Source organism: Rhinatrema bivittatum, chromosome 14 (genome assembly GCF_901001135.1).
Source record: "Rhinatrema bivittatum chromosome 14, aRhiBiv1.1, whole genome shotgun sequence".
Classification (NCBI taxonomy): domain Eukaryota; kingdom Metazoa; phylum Chordata; class Amphibia; order Gymnophiona; family Rhinatrematidae; genus Rhinatrema; species Rhinatrema bivittatum.
In genome coordinates, this window is record NC_042628.1 from 10,935,605 (window position 1) to 10,956,670 (window position 21,066).

General features: G+C 47.1%; 1 protein-coding gene across 9 annotated transcripts in view; it reads left to right on the forward strand.

Annotated features, from left to right (window-relative positions):
* The window catches only part of IQCE (IQ motif containing E), a 33,269-nt gene that overhangs the window by 4,537 nt on the left and 7,666 nt on the right, over window positions 1-21,066 (forward strand). For 6 of the 9 annotated variants that reach the window (XM_029577543.1, XM_029577542.1, XM_029577541.1 and 3 more), the window contains exons 5-19: window positions 5,140-5,286; window positions 5,879-6,010; window positions 6,597-6,667; window positions 6,823-6,936; window positions 7,168-7,218; window positions 7,307-7,377; window positions 7,752-7,824; window positions 8,504-8,553; window positions 8,914-9,077; window positions 9,546-9,601; window positions 10,615-10,829; window positions 11,939-12,022; window positions 13,785-13,860; window positions 15,330-15,497; window positions 16,829-16,852. In XM_029577543.1, coding sequence (XP_029433403.1) covers window positions 5,140-5,286; window positions 5,879-6,010; window positions 6,597-6,667; window positions 6,823-6,936; window positions 7,168-7,218; window positions 7,307-7,377; window positions 7,752-7,824; window positions 8,504-8,553; window positions 8,914-9,077; window positions 9,546-9,601; window positions 10,615-10,829; window positions 11,939-12,022; window positions 13,785-13,860; window positions 15,330-15,497; window positions 16,829-16,852 — 1,496 coding nt within the window. Of the gene's footprint in view, window positions 1-5,139; window positions 5,287-5,875; window positions 6,011-6,596; window positions 6,668-6,822; window positions 6,937-7,167; window positions 7,219-7,306; window positions 7,378-7,751; window positions 7,825-8,503; window positions 8,554-8,913; window positions 9,078-9,545; window positions 9,602-10,614; window positions 10,830-11,938; window positions 12,023-13,784; window positions 13,861-15,329; window positions 15,498-16,828; window positions 16,853-21,066 lie in introns of all 9 variants that reach the window. The other 3 variants (XM_029577546.1, XM_029577547.1, XM_029577550.1) reach the window with 3 other exon arrangements.

The following is a 21,066-nucleotide window of genomic DNA, read 5'->3' on the forward strand; positions in this document are numbered from 1 at the left end:
TTCTCTCTGCTGACCTGGATTCCAACTTATGTCAGCACTTGAGGAAGCCCAGGGAGAGTTGACCTCCCCGAACTTTGCTAAGTCTGGCTCTTCCCATTCAGAGGATGAGTCAGCCATAGCCTTAACTGGAAGTACCCTGGTTCTGAGTACCCCTGGGACTAGGTCATCCATGAGAGAGGAAAATTCAGCAGCACCTACCCCAGTACCTCCTGAGCTAGGCATGGACCTGGCTGCCTTCTCTTGGGTGGAACTTTTTCCAGGGCCTTCAAACCTTCGTACAGGCGCAGTCTGCTACCTCACTTGCCCCTGTCCAGATGGAACCTCAGCCGGTAAGCCCTCCCTCTCCCAGTCCTATCGGCAGGCCTCGAGGCATGCCTCGCTTCACCAAGGGTATCCCTGGCAGGGACCCAGATGGTACGGATGAAGAGGAGGATACAGATTCCTTGGAAGATGGGGAAATTCCCCCTGGTTTAAAACCATATCAGACCAAGTTATGGTTTTTCCATAGAGACAAATTGCCGGCCCTGGTTTCCCAGACCCTGAAGATGCTGGGAGTTCCTCGGACGGACTCTACGACGGAACCAAAGAAGAATCCCATTCTGATTTCCCTACGGAAAACCTCTTGCTATTTTCCAGTACTGGAAGCCATCCAGGAGTTGATTGACCTGGAATGGGATGCCCCAGAAGCAAGTTTTAAAGGGGAATGAGCAATAGAAGCTCTATACCCACTAGACACCCAGCAGAGAGAAAGCGTTTGCATTTCCCTAAAGTGGATGCACTGGTCTGTGCCAAACAACTATCCCAGTGGAGGGAGGAGCGGACTTAAAGGATGCGCATGATAAACAGATGGAGTCCATCCTTAAACGCTCCTTTGATGCAATAGCAATGACTTTACAGATTGCTTCTTGAGCCCTGGTAGTTTGTTTGTGCTTACTTCTCTTTCAGGAGGTAGATGACTTGGGGGTTAATTCCAGAGCGGTCATAGAACAGCTTTTTAGCTGACGCAGGCTTGGATCTAGTCTGTACTTTGGCCAGAGGAGTGGCCTCAGTGGTGGCTGCGGAATTAGTCAGCAGACGCAACTTCCAAGGCAAATCTTGCAAGATGCCCTTTTAAAGAATCACTCCTTTTCAGAAGCAACTTGGAAAAGCTGGCCAGTAAGTGTGGCGAATCTCCAGTTCCCCAACTACCAGAAGATAAGAGAAAGTAGTTACAGTGTCCCTCGCCTGTGAGGAGTTGATCCAGGTGCTCTCAGCGCTTTCGCCTGTACAGAAACTCAACATTTCAGAGGTCTCGGCTCTTTGAGAGGTCTCGGTCCTTTCGTCCTGAATCCCCCAATGAAAATTTTCGGACCCACCTTTGGAACAAGGAGATAGGGGGTCAATTGTCCCTCTTCTACCAGAAGTGCATTGAGATCACGTTGGACAAATGGGTACTGGAGTTCATACGAGAAGGATATGCACTGAAATTTCACAGCACTCCTCAGGACGTGTTCATGATGTTTCCTTGCCACTCCAGCAGAAGAAGTAGGCAGTGGAGACTACTCTTTTAAGGCTCCTCAGATTGAGGGCTATAATCCCAGTACCTGCGCCCCAGGAAAATACGGGACATTATTCCATCTATTTCATCGTACCCAAGAAGGAAGGTTCCTTTCGCCCCATCCTGGACATCAAGAGTGTCAACCAACATCTACAAATGAATCCTTTCTGCATGGAAACCCTATGCTCCGTGATAATGGCGTACAATTGGGAGAGATCTTAACCTCCCTGGACCTATCCAAGGCCTTTCTGCATATTCCAATCCATCAAGAACACAGTTTCCTACACTTTGCAATACTGGGTTGCCCTTATCAGTTCTGGGCATTGCCCTTTGGCCTAGCACTGCCCCCAGAACATTTTCCAAGATTATGGTGGTCGTAGTGGCAGCATTGAGAAAAGAAGGAATCCTGGTGCACCTGTACTTGGACAACTGGTTGATCCGGGCCAAGTCTGTGGAAGAAAATCTCCGGGTGACCAACAGGGTCACCTCCATGCTTCAGGAACTCGGTTGGGTCATAAACCTGAAGAAAAGCAATCTCAAGCCCTCCCAGTCCTTGAAATATCTGGGAGTCCGGTTCGACCCCAAGCAGGGCAAGGTCTTCCTTCCAACCACGTGGATAAGGAAGTTGATGTCCCAAGTGCATCAGCTGATGAGCACGATATGCCCAACGGTGTGGAGCTATCTCCAAGTTCTCGGTTTGATGGCAGCAACCATGGAGGTGGGTGCTATGGGCGAGGGCACACATGCAACCACTTTGATGCTCACTGCTGTCACATTGGAACCCGCAATCTCAATCCTATTCGATTCGTCTCCACTTACCAATGGGAGTATGCCCTCAACTCCAGTGGTGGCTACAGGAAGCTTATCTGAGCAGGGTGTACCCCTGTCCTCTCCGAACTGGCAGGTCCTCCCAACAGACGCGAGCCTCTGGGGCTGGGGAGCTCTCTGTCAGGAACCGATGGCCCAGGGACGTAAGACCAAGGAAGAGGCCCTTTGGAACATCAACCGCTTGGAAGCCTGGGCAGTCAGATTGGCATGTCTACAATTCAGCCACAGACTCCAGGGTCAAGCGGTCCATGTAATGTCAGACAATACAATGACTGTGGCCTACATCAACCAAAAGCCAACAAGGGTCACAGGCGATAGATCTCATTATGGAATGGACGGAAATAGATCCATAGATGATCTCAGCCTCCCACATTGCAGGAAAAGACAACGTCAGAGCAGACTTTCTAATCAGGGAGAGTCTGGATTCAGGAGCATGGGTGTTGTTGGCCAAAGCCTTTCAGCTGGTAGTAGATTGCTGGGGTCTCCCGTCCATCAACCTGCTGGCCACATCTCACACTGCGAAGGCTCCCCGATTCTTCAGTTGCAGAAGAGATTAGTGGTCCCTGGGGATAGACACTCTCGTTCAGACCTGGCCGGAAGAAGACTTGCTTATATGCCTTCCCTCCATGGCCCCTGCTGGGCAGGGTCATTTGCAGAATCGAGCACTACAGGGGATTAGTCCTACTAGTAGCTCCAGATTGGCCCAGGCGTGCGTGGTATGCAGACACGCGGAGACTCCAGTGGAGACCCCCTTGTGCCTCCCATGGCACAGGGACCTGCTACAGCAAGGACCGGTCCTTCACGAGGATCCAACTCAATTCTGACTTATGGTATGGCCCTTGAGAGGGCTCGCCTGATGAAGCAAGGATATTCTGTGGCAGTAATTACCACCTTACTCCGTGCTCAGACGTTCTCTCCGTTCCTAGCATATGTGCGGGTCTGGAGAGTATTTAAGGCCTGGTGCGAGGAACGTGGTGTCCCCCTTTGGGTGGTCAAAATCCCACTAATTCTGGAATTTTTGCAGGACGGCCTGAATAAAGGTTTGACCCTTAACTTCTTGAAGGTCTAGGTAGCAGCCCCCTCCTGTTTCAGGGGCGAAGTGAACGGAACCCGCCTGTTGGCTCATCCGGACATGGCCCGTTTTCTGAAAGGAGTGAAGCACATTCGGCCACCTCTACAGTGGTTGGTTCCCTTGTGGAATCTTAATCTAGTATTAGAACTTATGGCAGGGCCCTCCTTTCGGCTGCTGCACAGTCTTTCCTTGCATTTATTAACCTTGAAAACTGTGTTCCTGGTGGCTCTATGCTTGGCATGTCGCATTTCTGAACTACAGGCATTGTTGTCGGGAACCATTCCTCTGGATGACTCCAGAGGCGTTACAGCTTCATACTGTTCCGTCCTTCTTTGCCCAAGGTAGTCTCGGAGTTTCATTTGAATCAGTCCATTTTGTTGCCATCCATAGATAAGCACAAGGACGTGGAAGAATACCGCCTCCCCTGTCATTAAGATGTCAGTAGACTTTTGGTGCAGTATCTGGAAGTTTCAGAACCGGTGCAAAAGATGGACCCCCTGTTTATTCTTCCCAGTGGAAGGAAGCAGAGGGAACCAGCTTCGTGAGCTACCATGGCTCGCTGGATTAAGGAGGTGGTCACGGGAGCCTGTGTGGAGGCAGGAAAGCCATTAACTTTTCAGGTTAAAGCTCATTCCACTAGGGCTCAGACAGTCTCATGGGCGGAAGCTAAACTGCTGTCTCCCGTCAACATCTGCTGAGCAACGACGTGATCCTCCCGGTTCTATCGCCTAGACGTACAGGCTTGAGAGGACGCAGCCTTTGCGAGTGCGGTACTAACCAGACCGCGGGAAGCCTTCCGCCCTGTTCGGGAGTAACTTTTGTACATCCCATTGGTTCTGAATCCATTTGGCTTCATGCTAGGAAATGGAGAAATTACTTACCTGATAATTTCGTTTTCCTTAGTATATAGACAGATGGACTCAGCATCCCGCCCATGGCTGCCTAAGAACAGTGCCAAGGATTCGCCCGTGGAGTGGATTACAGGTAAACCTTCATCCAATCCCTAGATCAGAGCATCTATATTCTTACTGAGGGTTCAGGATTTATGATTGGTGGAGTACAGTTATGGTTATCCATTTTAAATCATATTTTAATTCAAGACTTTTTTCAATAGTATGACTACAATGATTTTTGAAGAGAATACTGAAGGGCTGAGGTCACTGCGGGGGTGCATCTTGGGTGACGTCAGCTTTGAAACCTGACTTTGTCTCCATCTGCTGGCAGGGGAGTATAAACCCATTGGTCCTGAGTCCATCTGTCTACACTAAGGAAAATGAAATTATCAGGTAAGTAATTTCTCTATTGCACCTGCAATGCCTTGTAAAGGTCTACACACTCTTTTACGTTTCTCAAGTGTTCTTTCACGATGAAAGTATAGCGTATGTTGTCTGGATCCGTGAAACATTTTGCATTTTGTTTGGACAGCAGGTTGTGAAAAACGTACAAGGATGTGAAGACTTTTACAAAGCATTGCGTATAAACTCAACATTACAATGAAAATCCATAATAAAGATCGGTGTCTGCAATGTGTTACTGCTTTATGGCATTGCTTGAACCTGGCAGAGTGACAAGCTCATTGGACTGACATGTCTCAGGGGGGTGCACAGTAGTTTGTGCTCTCTACATGGCAGGAGCCTTATAGCAGATAAAGGGAGGGTAAAGAGTACTCAGTAACCCTGGCCTTTTATGTCCTTTCTTTTAGAGTCTCCATATCTCTCCAGCACACTCCTACACCCTAAAAAGGCATCAGTGTGGCGATCCCTAAAAGGAACAGGTACCATGCACACAGAGAATCCGATGATCAAAGGGCCAAGACAGCTGTGGCTGGCATCTCTCAAACAAGGCTTCGGTAAAGTGGCTGACATCCTCAGTACTATAGAAGCCCAATTACACTCTATAGATTCTCTTGCTTGGATGTTTCCCAAATCAAGCATTAGGGCCATATGATTAAACAATCTAAGGCAGAAGATGCTTTTGAGTGCCTGATGGCACTTAGTCAGTCAGTCGCTCGTGCACATTAAATAAATTGCATGTACTGTACTCTTGAGTGAAACACTGCGCTATGATTTTGCATACCAAAATAAGAGTCTTAATGCTGCAGGAGTCTGGCTGTTGGGAATACGTTTGGATTGATTTATTGTGATTGGTTTTCTAGTTGCTTTTAATAAATGCATTCATTATTTTAATAATTGTTTGCCTTCCCATCTTTCTTCATTTTACAGGGGTTTTTTTTTGCTCTTTGTGGGCATGCTGACTTTTTGCTGGTAGCACCTGGCTGTTATGTGCTAGAACTGAGTTCCTTTGAAAGGGCATCAGCTTGACTGAGTGGGCCTGGGCAGCTAGGACAGAGTCCACTTACTGTTGTTGCCTCCAGAAGTCCATTCTCCTGAGACTTGGCATTTGTTGCCTTTTTTCTTTTTTTTTATTCTTGTTCCAAGTAGGACTGACCCAGTCTCTGAAATCAGACACGGATGTAGGGCATGCCTGGGTCACCTCCTCCAGCAGTACTCCAGAGTACCTGAAGGAAGCTCTTGGGATGAAGAAGCCAAAATATTCTCGCTCTTCCATCAACGGTGAGGAAAAAGGCTGGGAGCACTGAGGATGTGGCATTCCCTCTCTCCCACGTTACAAAATGATTAGAGGAGCAGTCGGAGCCCCCAGCTGAGATGATGCTCGGATGAGAACAAACACTTTTAAACAATTGTTTGTTCCCATTTTTTTTTTTTGGGTGGGGTGGCATTTAATTACAAAGTAAAAGCATGAATGCCTAATGGATAGGTCACGTCTGTCTGTCTGTCCTGTCTGTGGCCTCATTTTGTCAGAATCCAAGAGGACAAACTTGATATTACAGATTGCAGGACTGTGGATCTAGTGAGGTCAAGTCCTGACCGTTGTAAATGTTTTGCAGGGGAATATGTTGCTGTATGGTTGGGTCTGTTCTGTTTTCGGTGCACTAACTGGTTGTGATGTGCTGTTCCGCTGTGTTATGTGTTACAGCCTGATGGTAAAGTGATTTAGTGCGTGCTTCATGGAAGAAAAGATTAGCTGCAGCATTCTCTGGATAAACGCTCCATAATGCCACATATGTGCCACCCTTGGAGTACATCTCTTATATCTGTTGCCATCTTCACCATTTTCTCGCTCTCCTTTAATTCCTAGGTTACATACCTGGAACGCCAGACTATAAAGAAAAGGAAGATATGTACGACGAGATCATTGACCTGAAAAAGGTGGTATTATTGCAGAGCTTCCAATCAATTAAACATATTTTTCATATAAGGAGTCTTGTATTTGCTTGGTAAATCATCAAGAATTGAGGTTCATGGTATCTACCTTGCATTTTACCTGTGCTGGGAACCTGATCTGTGAGCCTGACCTTTTCCAGATGTTACAAGCTCAAAAGTCTGAGGGGGATGTGATGAAGACCAAGCTCCGACGCCTGGAGGAGGAGAACAGCCGAAAAGATCGGCAGATTGAGCAGCTGTTGGATCCTTCCAGGGTGAGTTACTGATCCCCGGCAGTAATTCTAGCAGAAAGTTCAGTGTATGCAGCCAGCGTACGACAGATTATTTCAGGGTTCTCAGTTTATACTGCAGATCTGCTGCTGTCCCTTTAGAGCTACACAGGGTGGAGTTGGAGGCAGAGAGAACTTGATCGAGGGAACGAGAAAACCAGAAATGGCCGTAGAAATCATGGCCTTCTGCTTTGACGTTTCTGTTTTTCGTTGCAGAGTTCGGACTTTACCAGAAGTCTGGCAGATAAAAGGAATGACACCAGTTTGGTAAGCAGGGTCATGGAATGCAGCGTCTTGCTACTGCATCTTATCTTTTCATTCTTGTTGAGTGTTTGATTTCTTTTTCCTTCTATAGGCTATGAATATTCTGAAACAGAAAATTCTCAAGTTGGAGCAGCAGTGCAAGGAAAAAGATACTGCCCTGAGGTACAGCAGCTCTGGATGTGTAAGCTCTACCGGGCAGGAAGAAATGGAATAAGGTGCAGGGAAGTGTGGGGGGTGAGACAAGATATTTCAGAAAACACCTTCGGTAAATCACATCGCTTACCATGGGTGTATGTATATTGGTGGAGTCTTGCAAAATATTTCATTGACTGTTGCATTAGCAATTGGAAGTGTGGGGGGATGGGGCTTGAGAGAGAACCTTGCCCTCCAAAATTCATTTCTTTGCTTAAATTTGCAGCTTAAACAAATGTTGCTCTAAATCTGTCTTTAGCTTTTATTTTAGTTTCTTTCCTGTGTCGTTGTCATGAAGAAGTGGTTGAACTGAATTGTTGATGTGCCGTGTTCTTGGTTTTCAGCAAATTGCAGACAGATCTGAAGACCACCAGCCTGGAGGAGATGAAGCTAGCCGTGGAAACGTACTATGAAGAGGTACAGCTGATGAGACCCCCAGGGACAGAGAGGAAGCAGTTTGATGGCGTCCTGTTTGGGATCCCTGGATTTGCTCTTGCAGTTCATTGCTATAGAAGGGTCTTCAATCAGCAAAGCGGGAAAATGATAGGCAGGCGACTGCTTGACAGGAGCTAAGGTGGTGGATTCTGAAAGCAGAAGGGGAGACCAGTGGGAGTCTGCATGTAAATGCAGTGGGAGGCTACGTAACTTCCCAACCACTGTGCACAAATGAAATTTCCTTCAGGGCAAAGTAAATGTGTTTAGGGATAGCCAGGTCTACCATTGACTTTCTGCCTTCAGTGGCCGAGGAGAATCCTACATTTTTTACTGCAGCGACAGCTGGGGCTCAGAGGTTAATATGAGACCCCTGGTGGATCAGCCAGGGCTCCAGGGTCGGGGGACTTCCTTGTGTACAGTGTCGGGCTGGGGGGAGCTGTTTGTTTAAGTATGAAAATCCACCTTGGCCCCCTCACATTAAACATGGTTTCGGTACCACTGAAGTGATTACTAGCGCATACATTTGTCTGTGTCTCAGCTCCACAGAGGAGGGACTGTCTCTTGTAGAGAAATATTAAGAACTGGTAGCAGATGTGTCTGCTGAATCTTTCATTGCTCATGTCTGCTCTAGCCTGTGCAATCTGTCCTTGTTACTTTACAGATTCGGCGGCTCCAAATACTGCTGGCAAACGCCGAGGCTATGGAGAAGAAGTATGTGTATTTTTGTGTCTCTAAGATACACAGTTCTTGTTTGCACACAAATAAATAGAGAGAAATGAAACACTAACACTTGAGAGTCCTGTTTCTAAAAATCATATTTTGGCTCACACTGGATCCCTGTGAAGTTATTCCCAGCTCTCTGCTGGTTATTTGGTTGCAGACAGCATTGGGGTGGAAAACCGCACCTGTAAGATGGGTAGTGAGACTTCTGGATTTACCCAAGCAGCTGGGTTCTCAAGGGCGGTTTTTGATCGTCTCTAATATTCTGAGCATCTTAGTTATAAATTCTTCAGTAGATGCTCTTCTCTTTTTTTTTTTGTTGCCTCTTCCTTCTCACCGTTCTCTTTCCAGAGCCCCTGCAGAACCAAAAGAATCCCAGAAACGTCAGAAGCTTCTGAATGCTGCAGTCCTGAGGCTGTCCAGGAACATCAAAGAGTTGCAGGATGAGAACAAGAGTCTGAAGGTGGACCTGGACCGAGCCCTCAGCAATTCACCCACTTCTAGCAGAGCCAAAGGTGATTGCGTTGTAAAGGAAAGGGGAGATGCAAGGGGAACTGGGACGCCAGCTTGGGTAAGCAGCATAGAATAATGATTAGGGCATAGAGCTGCAGAGCTGAACGACGTGTGCAGCATTCACCGTGTGCATCTGAGACGGGGACATTAGAACCAAACGATACGTTTATCCACGGGACAGTGCGCGCGCTCTTCCAGCTGTGGCTGTGAAGGCAGGAGGGCATGGAGTGGATTCACATAGCAGCCTCAGAAAATGGTTCCAAACTCGAAATATATTCAGGGGTTAGACAAGTTTTTCTTTTTGAATTGGCCCTGCTTCTTGGATTCCTTCGAGGAATAAGTGGGGACGTTCTTTGATCGCAAAGCCTCTGAAGCTGCTGGCATGATTTCATTTGACGCTTCTAGACCACGGCTGTATTTGTGCTGCTGACCGTTGGATGCTTGTTTCTCACACACCTGCTTGCTTTCAGGTTACAGTGACCGTAGCAAACAAAGGCTGGTGAGGCGGATTTCTGAACTAGAGAAAGTAAGTGGCAGAATTAGACTGTGCATCTGGAAGAAGCATCTCTTGTTTTCTTTTCCTGTTTTTTATTTCTAATATCAGCCTTTCGAATCCATCTCCAGTTTCAGTCATTTGAAATTGTGTATTCCTTTTAAAACTAAAAATGAAAGCTGCAAAGTTTAATTTTAAAACAGCTTTCCTTTGTGGCTATACAACTTATATTTTTTGGGCAGGCGTCGGGCTCTTGTCATTTAGCACCAAAGACTCGTCCCCTTGTAGCATCCTGCATCTACTTCCTGCTTCCTAAAGGGTTGAACTTGGAAGAAAACAGGAAGTAGATGAATAAAATTACAAACTAGGCAGGAATAAGCCAGTAATTGACTGCAACCGGAACCTACAGCGGACACAGAAAATCTGAATTAAACATTTTTAAACCTGATTTTAGCTCAGTTGAACTAAATCTGGAAAAGGACTGGAAACACATGCATGAAAACAAAAAGTAAAATATTTCAGCTACAGCCCTGAAATGTCTCTCTAAGCAAGAAAATGACTGGTGCTGCCTTATAAAGACTAATAAATGTTTCATTAGCCTGTGAAAGGCAGGGGAAATGCTAGCTAACACTTACTCGGCCTGTATCGAAAAGGGATAAGAGCCAGACTGGAGAGCATAAGCAGAGCGAGATGAAGGACAGAGGAAGCTGACCCTTTAAGGAGGCCTTTCCACGCTGCCCGCTGTCTTTGCAGCAGTTTTCAAAGTGAAAGCGTGCGCGGACGCACTCTGAAAATTGTCCTGGGTGCATTGTGCTTGCGGACATTTGCCCCCACTTTTTCTGCAGGTTCTTTTTGCACAGAAAATAATGCGCATTGGAGGAACGCGACCTCACAGGTTATTTTCCGCCATCTCCTAATGCGCGCTGGGGGGAGGGGAACCCCCGTGCCTGCTTCTTACCCGGGTTAAGGCGAGGGCATGTTTCTTACCCAGGAAATGGCTTTTGAAAATTGCCCTTCTCAACTCCCTTTCTTCTTTAAACCTGCAGAAAGTGGTTGAACTGGAGAATCTCAGAGCCCAGTCTTCAGATTTGGATCTTGCCAGGACTGCACAGCTGCCTCTGCCATCTCCAGCCTCGGAGCAGCTGGCTCAGCCGACGCCTGTAAGATTGGACCCTCACGAGGAATGCGAGCGACTCCAAACGCTGGTCAAGAAACTGAAAGGAGATCGCAGTGCACTGCAGGCTCTTCTGGGCAGCAAAGAGTGAGTTGAGACAGCTGTCGATGTAACCTTCCTTGTGAACCAGGAACCCTCCCTGCTTCGGGTTCATAGGGGCTGACCTTCAGCTTGTCCGGTATTATGTGCTTATCATGGAAACCGTCCCAGCAGGACTGGCTAGCTTGTACTGTCACATCTCTCTGCTCCCGTTATTCCTGGAGATGAGCTGCAAGGTTTGTACCACACACAGAGCCTCTCACACACTGACAGGGTGTGAGGCACTGGTCATAATATTTCTTAATTCTAAGGTAGCTCTGAAGGTTTAACGAATGCATCCTGGCACTGCCCAAAACTGAGAGACAGTTTCTCATCCACAGTCTACGTATTGCGTTGGCAAAATGTTACCAGGGTATAGATGTCTGAACTATTATCAGCAAAAGCATTTCATGTATCCAGGAACTCAATGTAAATTTTACAGGTGAAAAAGGAGCCATTGTGCCCCCATGTGTATACATCGATATGTAAAGAAGTAGATTTGAATAGCTTTTTGGACTATATCCTGAAATAATTTGATTTAGTGGCATGCCAGTCAATAGTCTGTTGACTATGCATACTGTGTTTTTATACAGTGCTGCTCACAGATGATGAAAACCTTAAAATCTGGCTAAATTCCAACCCAGGTTCTTACCATCTCATCTACCAAAATTCCCTCTGTAGAAACTTCCTAATTTAGGATAAAAAAACAAACCCAACCCTCTTTCCCTTTGCTTGACTCCTGCTCCTAAGTGTTTTGCGTGGACGTTACTAATACTGCCGGAGCCTAAGTTCAGCTGGAGCCGTCCCGAGCTCTGCTCTGTAAATATTTTATCAAACGATGCTGGCCCTGTGAACGAGCGTTCGTAGGCTTGAGCTGTACTGATCTCGCAGGGAACAGAATTGGCAGGTTTTGAAACTGCTGGCGTTGTGCGTGGCCGGAGGCTTCCACGGCCATCTCTCGCAGCCCCTTGGCCTGAGGACCCCTCTCTTGGAGGTGAGCTCTCTCGTACCCGAAGGGGGGGGCGGGGTTGTTGGAGAGCTCTGGGAAATAATTTGTGCCAATTTAAGGCCTGACTAACACGAATACGGATTTAGGACTTTTGTCTTTCTCCTTGCAGCTCAGAAATAAAGCAGTTAATAAAGGAGGTGGATGTAGCGAAAGAACTTCAGAGCCTTCAGGAGGCAAAGATGGAGAAGAGCAAGTAAGGCCCCGCCGGTCTTTCCTCCTTCCAGTTTGTTTTTTTTATTTGTATTTATTTCAGATATTTGCAAGGACGCTCCATCCCATGTTCTGGGTGGCTTCCAAAACATCAACCTAATAATTGAAGGTTGACCGACGTGCCGCAAATGCGCAGTAGAGACCAGCTCTACCGCGCATGTGCGGGCGAGCACGTCTGTCTCTGCCAGCGTCAGAAAAAAAAAAAACATGGCGGCGTCGGGTGGCAGCGGCGGCGGCAGCGGCGGCCAGTAGCGAGGGAGGGAGGAGAGAGTGAGAGGGAGGGAGGGACTGAGTGGGAGGGACTGAGTGAGAGGGAGGGAGGGATTGAGTGGGAGGGAGGACTGAGTGGGAGGGAGGAACTGAGGGAGGGGGAGGGAGGGACTGAGTGAGAGGGAGGGAGGAGTGGGTGAGTGTGTGGGAGTGAGGGGAAAGGGAGAATGAGGGAGAGGTGAGAGACAGGGATGTGAGTAAGTGGAAGGGGGAGAGGGAGAATGAGGGAGAGGTGAGAGACAGGGATGTGAGTAAGTGGAAGGGTAAGAAGTTGTGGAGCAGAGAAAAGGGAGTGGAGGAGGGCTGAGGGGGAGGGGATGGGATTGAGAGAGGGTGGGGAGTGACTGAGGGAAGGGGAGAGAGGTGGGAGTGACTGAGGGAAGGGGAGGGAGGTGAGAGTGAGGGGAAGGAGGCAGTGGGAGACAGAGGGTGAGTAAGACTGAGTGGAGGAAAGGGGAGGAGTGAACGAGGGGAAGGGGGAGAGAGGGAGAAAAAGTGTAGAAGGGTGCTGTGTTAGAAAATGGACTGAAAAAAAAATGTAATGTAGCCCGTTTTAACGGGCTTAACGGCTTGTACAGACATAAAAATCACAAATAACAAAACATAAACAAACCACCAAGAAATAAAAAGTGAAAAACAAGCTTCTTACACCCTTATAATGGGGCAAACGTAAACAGAGCAGGATGCAGTTGGCAAGGCTTAGATAACCGCCTGCTGCTTAAACTGCTCACTGGGCCCAGACGTTAATCAAAGGCTCGTTTGAATAGGTGGGTTTTAAGATCCTTTTTAAACAATTTGCTGCACGTAATTTGGTTTCAAAGAAGGGCTCCTGCTATCGAGAGTATCCGCTTCCTGGACTCGGAAAGACGAATGCTCTTTTGGCTGGGCTCGTCCAACAAACATTGACCTTCAGGCCTTACATTTCCGGTCTATAAAGTTTCAATAACAAATTTTACTCCGTACAGAAGGAAGGTCATCATTCAGGGCGTTTATGTAAGAATTTTGTGCTGTATGCGACATTGCATGGGCAACCAATGAAGGGTCTTCAGCACAGGGGTATTATGTTCAAATCTGGAGGTCCCGGAGCCTCTTCTCGCTGCGGAATTTAGCCTTAATAATATATAAGGGCACGCCTAAAAGGAGCGAGGTGCAGTGATCTCTACTAGATAGAAACAGTAGTTGGACCACTGTTAACATCAGTATTATGCATAGAATTGCGTTTTCCCAGCAAGTCATCTTGATGCTGCAGCCGACTTGTAATAATCCTTGGACTCGGACTATATCGTCTGCTCCATGGTCGCTGGTAATTTATTCTTATGCTGAAATATGCCGTGTACGTCTGACCCAACACGCTATTCGTGTGGCATGTTTCCACCGTGAAGGAGAGTTTTCTGTGAGCATCCTTTACTTTAACCATCATTGAGTTGTTATCTCTATATCCCCTTGACGTTTCACTTCTGTGCCTTCCCGTTTAGGGAGGAAATTCAGCGACTCAAACAGAAAGTGAAAAAGTTGGAGGCGGAACTGGAGAACACGAGGCGAATCAGTGAAGTGAGTGCTTCGGGCCTCCAGAGAACGTGGTTCTCCTTTTCAGAAGGGTTTCTCCTGTGTTGTTGCTGGGAGGAGAATAATCTACTGTTACCTTGCTAATGGATATCTAACAGTCATTCCTTTTTTTCTTCAGCAATTTTCACACACTAGCCTCCCCGATCGCTGTAGAAATAATGCTTTTTTTTTTTTGTGTTTGTCACCCTGTGGCTCGTACATTACTTTCCATCGGCTTTCCTAGACATTGAAACCGGAAGCCCTAATGCTGTAGTCTTGTGGTTCAAGAACAGAGCACTGAAACCAGACACCGCCTTTGGTTCCTCGCTTTTAATCCCATCACTGTAGATCATGTGATCTCTGCACTTGCTTTAATCTTTATTCACTTTGGAGGCGGGGATCATGGAATCTTTATCTGTCACATGGCTGTGTAGCCCGGATGGCACGTTACCAGTAATAATGAATGCAGCAGTTGGGTGGAGCACTTGCCATGGTAGCGTTCCTAGACTATAGTGGTAGGTGGATTAGCCGGATACATTTACCTGGCTAACTTTGTCAGGATATTCAGTGGTGTGGCGGCACCTGCTGAATATACCCTACAGACAGCCTGATAAGTTTATCCAGCTTGCTTTAGGATTCCTCCAGGGCGTCCCCAGAGTTAGCTGGAGAAGTTATCCACCCCGGAAGGCTTCCTAGTTATCCGGCTCACTACTTAATCTGAGGTGGTCAGCTGGCAGGGATTTTCAAATCCTGCTCTTTATCCCACTAAGCATTTTTGTTTGCTTTTTTTTTTTTTTTTTCATTTTGTTTGTTTAGTTTTAAGTGTAACAAAAGAAAAAACAGCTTCAGGGCCCACCCTACTGAGTTAACTGTAGCTGTAAGTGGATTTTATGCAAAGCACCACATGGGAGCTTTTCTTATGTGAAGAATCTCCCAAGCCACTAAAAGTAACGAGTCAGAAGCTGCTGCCTTTGGTTGGACTGGATCCCAGCATGAATCCAGTCTAAATGTTTCCGAAATGGAGAAGCCGACATCCCTTGGGCCCTAGCAGCCATGCCCGCCAGCTAGGAAGCAGGAAGCTCCCCCAGCCCTGCCCTGCTCACGTTACCCAAGTACAGTTGGCTAAATTGAGGTTAAGAGAGATGAAGGGACTTTCCTGCAGTTACGCGATATGAAACTGCACCAAAGGGCTTTCTCCTCTCCCTCTGGCTCTGCCGAAGAATGAATAGCAGTTCCTGGCTACGATTTCAAAGGATGTTTGCCTTTTTTATAGTGTGTTTTCCACTTATAAACCAACTAACATGGTCTTATTGTCTTGCGAGCATGAGCAGTAAATTAAAGTATTTAGCTGATCGGGAGGAGAAGTCCTTTCCTTGAGATTTTGAATCGAGGTTTGCTCGGCATCCTCAGATCAAACGGTGAATTTTCCATGGTTTGCATCCCTCGCTCACTCGTATGATGGTTTCTTCTCCCAGGCACAGAGAGGCTCACGCAGTATCGGATCCCGGCCAGGCCCGACAGATAGCGTGAGCGGTGTGCTGTCACGGCCATTGTCCGCCTCTTGTGGCGGAAGCAAGGAGGAGCAAAGGAGGCAGGAGGCGGCGGAAGTAATCCAGAGCCACTGGAGACAATACAAAGACAAGGTGAGGAGGCCACCACCAGAAGCCCTGGAGACGGTGCGGTCGCTGCAATCCAGCGTTTCCCTACCTCCGAGGTTCAGGATCACAGTCTTGAGGGATGAAGAGGCTCTTTAAGAGTCGCTGGTAATTTTGCCTCTCCCAGGAATATTCTTCTGCTTTTATTTTATCAACCATAGACATTCCCCAGCCACTAAATCTTGATGTTGTCAGGGCCTTTTGCCAGTGCTTTGATGCAGGATATGAATTTGGCCAGGGTTAATGACTTTAATAAAGCAGGAATGAAAAACAGAGGTACCGAAGGAGAGAGCTCCTTTGGGCTGAAGTACCAGGGAAAAGAAGAGACTGCACTAGTTGTTTTGGCAAGCTGAGCTGATTTTTAGGACGGCAGCTGACTTGATCTCATTACGCAAAATGGCCTGCCACATTAGGTACCTTTGGTGCAGGATGCCAGAGGTCTGGATAATAGTGATATAAAATCATTGGTGTGAATCTGATGAAGAATGGCATGACTTTACATGTTGCAATCACTCGGTTCAAAGGATCCTAATCCGCCAGCCTTGTAAGTTACTATAGGGTTTGAGTATACGCCTCTGTCCGTACACAACTCCCAGCACTGGATTTGCTTTACTGCTTTCAAGGGTCTGTCGGACAAGTCCTTGGTGACTCGAGAGCCGCCTTCAGTTACTAACGCCAGTCCACTCACAGCCCCCATTTTCTCTTAGTGCGCTCAAAGCCCAGTGTTGCATTCTCTAGGTTGGAGGTCCCCAAATCCTTTCTTAAGGGCTGCAGACCCTTCAGGTTTTCTACAATGACTATACATGAAGTGTATTTATGTGCAGTGGAGACTACGCATGCAAACAGATCTCGTGTACGTTCCTTGTGGAAATCCTGAAAACCAGACTAGTTTGCAGCTCTCGGGGGGACCAGATTTGGGGACCTCCTCTCTAGCTTGCGAACAGGCTGTTCACTTCCAGCATCTGCTCACCAGTTGTGCTCTCTCATATCTGCTTCCCTGATGCGCTTTGTGCCTCTGGTACTCAGTTGTTTCTTTTCTGTCAAAACCGTGAGGAGAAAGTGGTGGGCGCATGGAATGGCCTTTCCAGTGGGGGCAAGAATAGTAAGAGAAGGCAAGGAAGCGCAGGATAAGCATAGAAGATCCTTAGATGTGAAAGTCAGAGATCGACTATAGTGTGTGGCCTTGCAAAAGGAAGGAAAATGATTGAGCGTCATGTTCTTTACCTGCTATCATATTCTCTGTTTTATAGCTGTTCCATTGAATCTATTAGTAACAAAATATTGTGCTGCTAATTGTGGATTTTGTTTCTCCTTTTCAGAGAGAAGAAGGCGATTTGGATGAGGTAAACATGGCCGACTTTCGGGATGTGCAGGCTGTGCTGCTGCACAGAGCATCATCCACTAGGGGGCGCCAGTGCCCTCTTTCTGTGCAGCTACCAAAGAGCACCCTCTCTTTTTTTTTTTTTTTTCCCCCTGATACTGCACTCAGGTCAGAGGAGTGGTTGCAGGCCTGTGGGACCCAACAGTGGTGCGCTGGCTTCCTCGTGGCCCATGGGGCTGAAGAACAGTTTTGCCACTGCTGCCGCTCCTCCCCATCCCGAGATGGCCCGCACCGCAGGGCTGAAGATCAGCGGTTGTGCCCCAGAGACCAACACACACAAGAGTGGAGCCGGTGGCTGGTGTTTCTAACGTCCTCCTCTTGCCACCGGTTCTTCTCCCTCCTGCATGGTTTGGTTCAAAAACAGCAGATGTGCTCAGGATGGAAAGTAGCTGGCGGCAAGAGGGGGAAGTTAAAAGCCATGGCCGCCTGCTCTGCTCTCCTACCTGTTGGGCTGCAGGGGGGGGGGGGGGTTCGAGAGGGAAGAAATGTAAGGGAGAAGAGGGAGCAGGATAAAAGGTTGGGGGGAGGGCTTTGGAAGGTGAGGGAGAGGGGAAGGATGGAAGTGAGGGGGATTGACAGACGTGGAGGGGAGAACAGAAGGTGAGAGAGGGGAGCGGATAGGATGAAAGGTAAGAGGTGGAAGGTGAGGGAGATGATGATGGAAGGAGTGTGTAAGGTCAAGGGGAATTGGGAGAGGAGAGAAGGGTTGGAAGTTGGGGAGGGTGGAAGGGATGGAAAGTGAGGAGTGCTTTAAACTGAAGAAGGGAAAGAGTTTCAAAGAGCAAGAAATGAAGCAGCTTTTGAGGGAAAGGCTAAGAAAGGGAGCGAGATATTTATTTGATTTGATGTATATTCCACTTTTCAGCACTTCAGAGCAGATTGCATTCAGGTATTTCCCTGTCCCCAGAGGGCTTAAAATCCCTCAGGCTTTTCTCCCATTCTGCGTTTATGGGAAAATGCTTGGTAAATGAGGCTGTAGGTTTGTACCTAAGGCAGTCGATGGTAAAGTGACTTCCCAAGGTCGCAAAGAGAACAAGTGAGATTTGAACTCTGGCTTCCTGGTTCCCAGCCTGCTGCTGCTGCAACCACTAGGATACGCCTCCACATCTAATACAGAGCTGGTGAAAGGAGCAGTCCAACAAGGGAGAGAGCGAGGGAAGGGCTGGGAGAAGGCAGGAAATCTAGCTATGATCTTATAGTGAGGCAGAGAGCAATGGAAAGCGAAAAATTAATCAGAGAGAATGTAGGGAAAGAAGTGAAACCAGAAGGATAGAGAAGAAACTGAAAATGAACAGGAGACCCTGAAAAAGGAGTTAATAAACTGACAACAGGAAAGTAGAAAAAAAAGAGATGAGGACCAAGACGATTAGAAAAATAAAAAGTCCGGACAGCAAAAGTAGAGAGAAGTGTTTTATTTTCAGTTTAGTGAATGGAATATGTCCGTTTTGGGAATGTGCATGTGTGATATCTTTGTATTTTGCACAACACAGGAGCAAATGCATTTCAGTTTGTTTGGTTTTTTTTTTTTTGTGGTGTTGCACTGCAAGCAGAATCTGGCTTCTTGTTCCTGTTAAAGTTTTTGCTTTTGTGTTTCTATTTCTAATTTGTGATCACTTATTCTTGTACTTGTTGAGGATCTGTCTATGCTCTGTGTGTGTGACACAGGTAGATATTTTGCTAGCATGCAGTTTCTGTTTAAGGCTCTGTAGCAATCCTACTTGTTTCGTTTTTCCAGTAGGAGGTATTTTGTGTTCAAAGGTCTGTTGCCTTTTCATAGCTAGGATTGTTGCTGTTTGAGTCCCGAGAGTGAGTGCTGTTTTGGCATGAAAAGTTTGCTGTATAGGTTCTGAGTAACTTTATGCTGCATCACAGAGGGCCTGCTAGTGTGGAGGGTGTTTGCACTGTTACTGAAGTGGCATCAACATTTGAATATTTTTTTGTATGGTAAATTGAAGGATGATCCTCCTAGTTCTGCTTTGCACCCATTGTTGGAGTTTCTGTGAATGCAGGCTGTGTTTACTGAACTCCAGGTGCAGGGGTTTATATTGGGGTTCTTTTTCATCCAGTATAGACCCCAGACTTCATTAAGTCTGACCTAATTGGGGGTGGGGGGAAGTGCCTGGGGATGGCAAAAAAAACCTAATTCCCTGTACGTACCACAGCAGCTTACCCAGGGCCAGCTCTAGGCTAACCGGTGCCCTGTGTGAAAACTGAAACTGGCGCCCCCTACCACCCCCACTGAAAAGTACTGCCTTCACTCATGCCACCCCCCTCAGCCACTTCAGGGGGTATCTTGCTCCCCGACTCCCACTGCCTAGCTGATCGCCCAGCTGTTTTCCCTTCCCAGTATACCTGGAAATTCCCCCAGAATGCAGGAAGTTGCAAATGCAAACACTTTAAAGAGGTGTGGAAGGCAGGGCAAAGCTTAATGAAAAGATACAGAGGCTAATTCATTGCAAGAACAGAGACCAAAGTAGCTTTGAAACTAGGGAAACTATTGACAGAAAGATGGAAATGGAGGCCCAATGCTCACAGTGGCCACAAGGTGTCAGTGTCGTCTGTTATACTGCAGCTGAACAAGTGATTTGTCCCAGTTTTGGGGTTAGATCCTAAAGTCCTCTGGGAAAACGTTATTCCTATTTCTAGGTTTTATATAACTCTACCTCTCGTAAAAATTTGGTTGCTGATTTGAGAGAATGTGCATACAAACAGACAAAGCAAAAATATAGCTAATTTTCTTTTTTTTTTTTTAGAAAAATAGCAGAAATCACGTGCTTTTACTGTGTGTATGCACAATATCTCTCAAACCATTTAACAAAGCAATTTTTTCAGAATAGTTAGATCTCTATAAAACCTAAAACCACAATAACTTGTTATCTTGAAACTTGGAGATGCAGCTTAAAATAGGGGAAAATGACTTTCTTCGGCTGGCCAAAAGATGGCAATATCTTATTATAATAAATGATGCTGACACCTTGTGGCACTGTGAGTACTGCAGTCTGCACAGGCAGATGGATGTACATTTCCAAGAAAATCAGGGTTAGGAGAGAAAAAGTGCTTCATCAGAACTGATCTGCAGTTCTTTCCTTGCTTATTTGGGGGGACGACGACACTAAAAAGGACAATTAAGAAAAGTTCTTTAATCATTTACCCTTGTGTTCTTGTTCCATAATGCATCTTTTTGGTACGTCCGGATGGAGCCTGATGTATGTGCTGTCTGCAGTGTTTCAAGACTGAGAACATAATTTATGGGATTTGAAAAACATGCTGATGCTAGAATTAATAACTGAATTGCATTGGCTGGATTCCATCATTTAGCTGTAGCTAAGTCAGTCCTAGCTTTCTGCTTCCCTTAGATTTAAACCTAGCTTAACACCAGCCATGGACTGTACCCCACGGGACAGCCTGGGGATGCCATCCTCCATTCTTTGTGGCTCAGGCTGCCCACTTCAGTCTCTTACTTTTCTCTGTGAGTTTGTACTTTCCTAGTGTACAGCCAGATGGACTCAAGACCAATGGGGTTATGCTCCCCTGCCAGCAGATGGAGACGGAGTCAGGTTTCAAAGTTGACGTCACCCTAGATACAACCCTGCAGTGACCTCGGCCCTTCAGTATTTCTCCGTCTCCAGCAGATAGAGGACGTGCTTTCCCTATGGGGATGGCTGTACTTTTTGGAAGAAAAAATTCTACTTTTAAATTGGAGAAAAGATTGAGACCCGCTCTCCTTCGGTGATACCTAAAGGTCCCTCCCCCAGTTGACAATTCCTGAAGTGATTTTCGAGATCCCTCAGTGGTGTGCCTTGGTCCGGTAGCCGGTTCTCGGCGTGGACTTTGCTGCTTAAGCAACTGAAAGGCAGTGGGAGCAGGAAGCCGAGTGCAACAGTGACAGCCAAAGCCCTCTCCCCCACAGCTGGAGACTGTCTCTGTACTCAGCGGGTAAGTAAAAAAAAAAAAAAAAAGATTTACTTCCCAATTCAGAGATGTTTTGGAGGGGTTCCTCCGGTTTCTTAGCTCAGTGCGCTGTAACGATGAGGTCCCAATCCCGTTGGGGTAAGGGGAAGTGGGCTTCCGAGCGGGTTGAGCGGCCCCTCCCTCGAAGGGCAAGGCCCCGCTTTAGGCTTGGTCGGCACACTGTGTGGTAGGCCACGGTGGCGCATCTTGCGCGTGTCTTTGTTC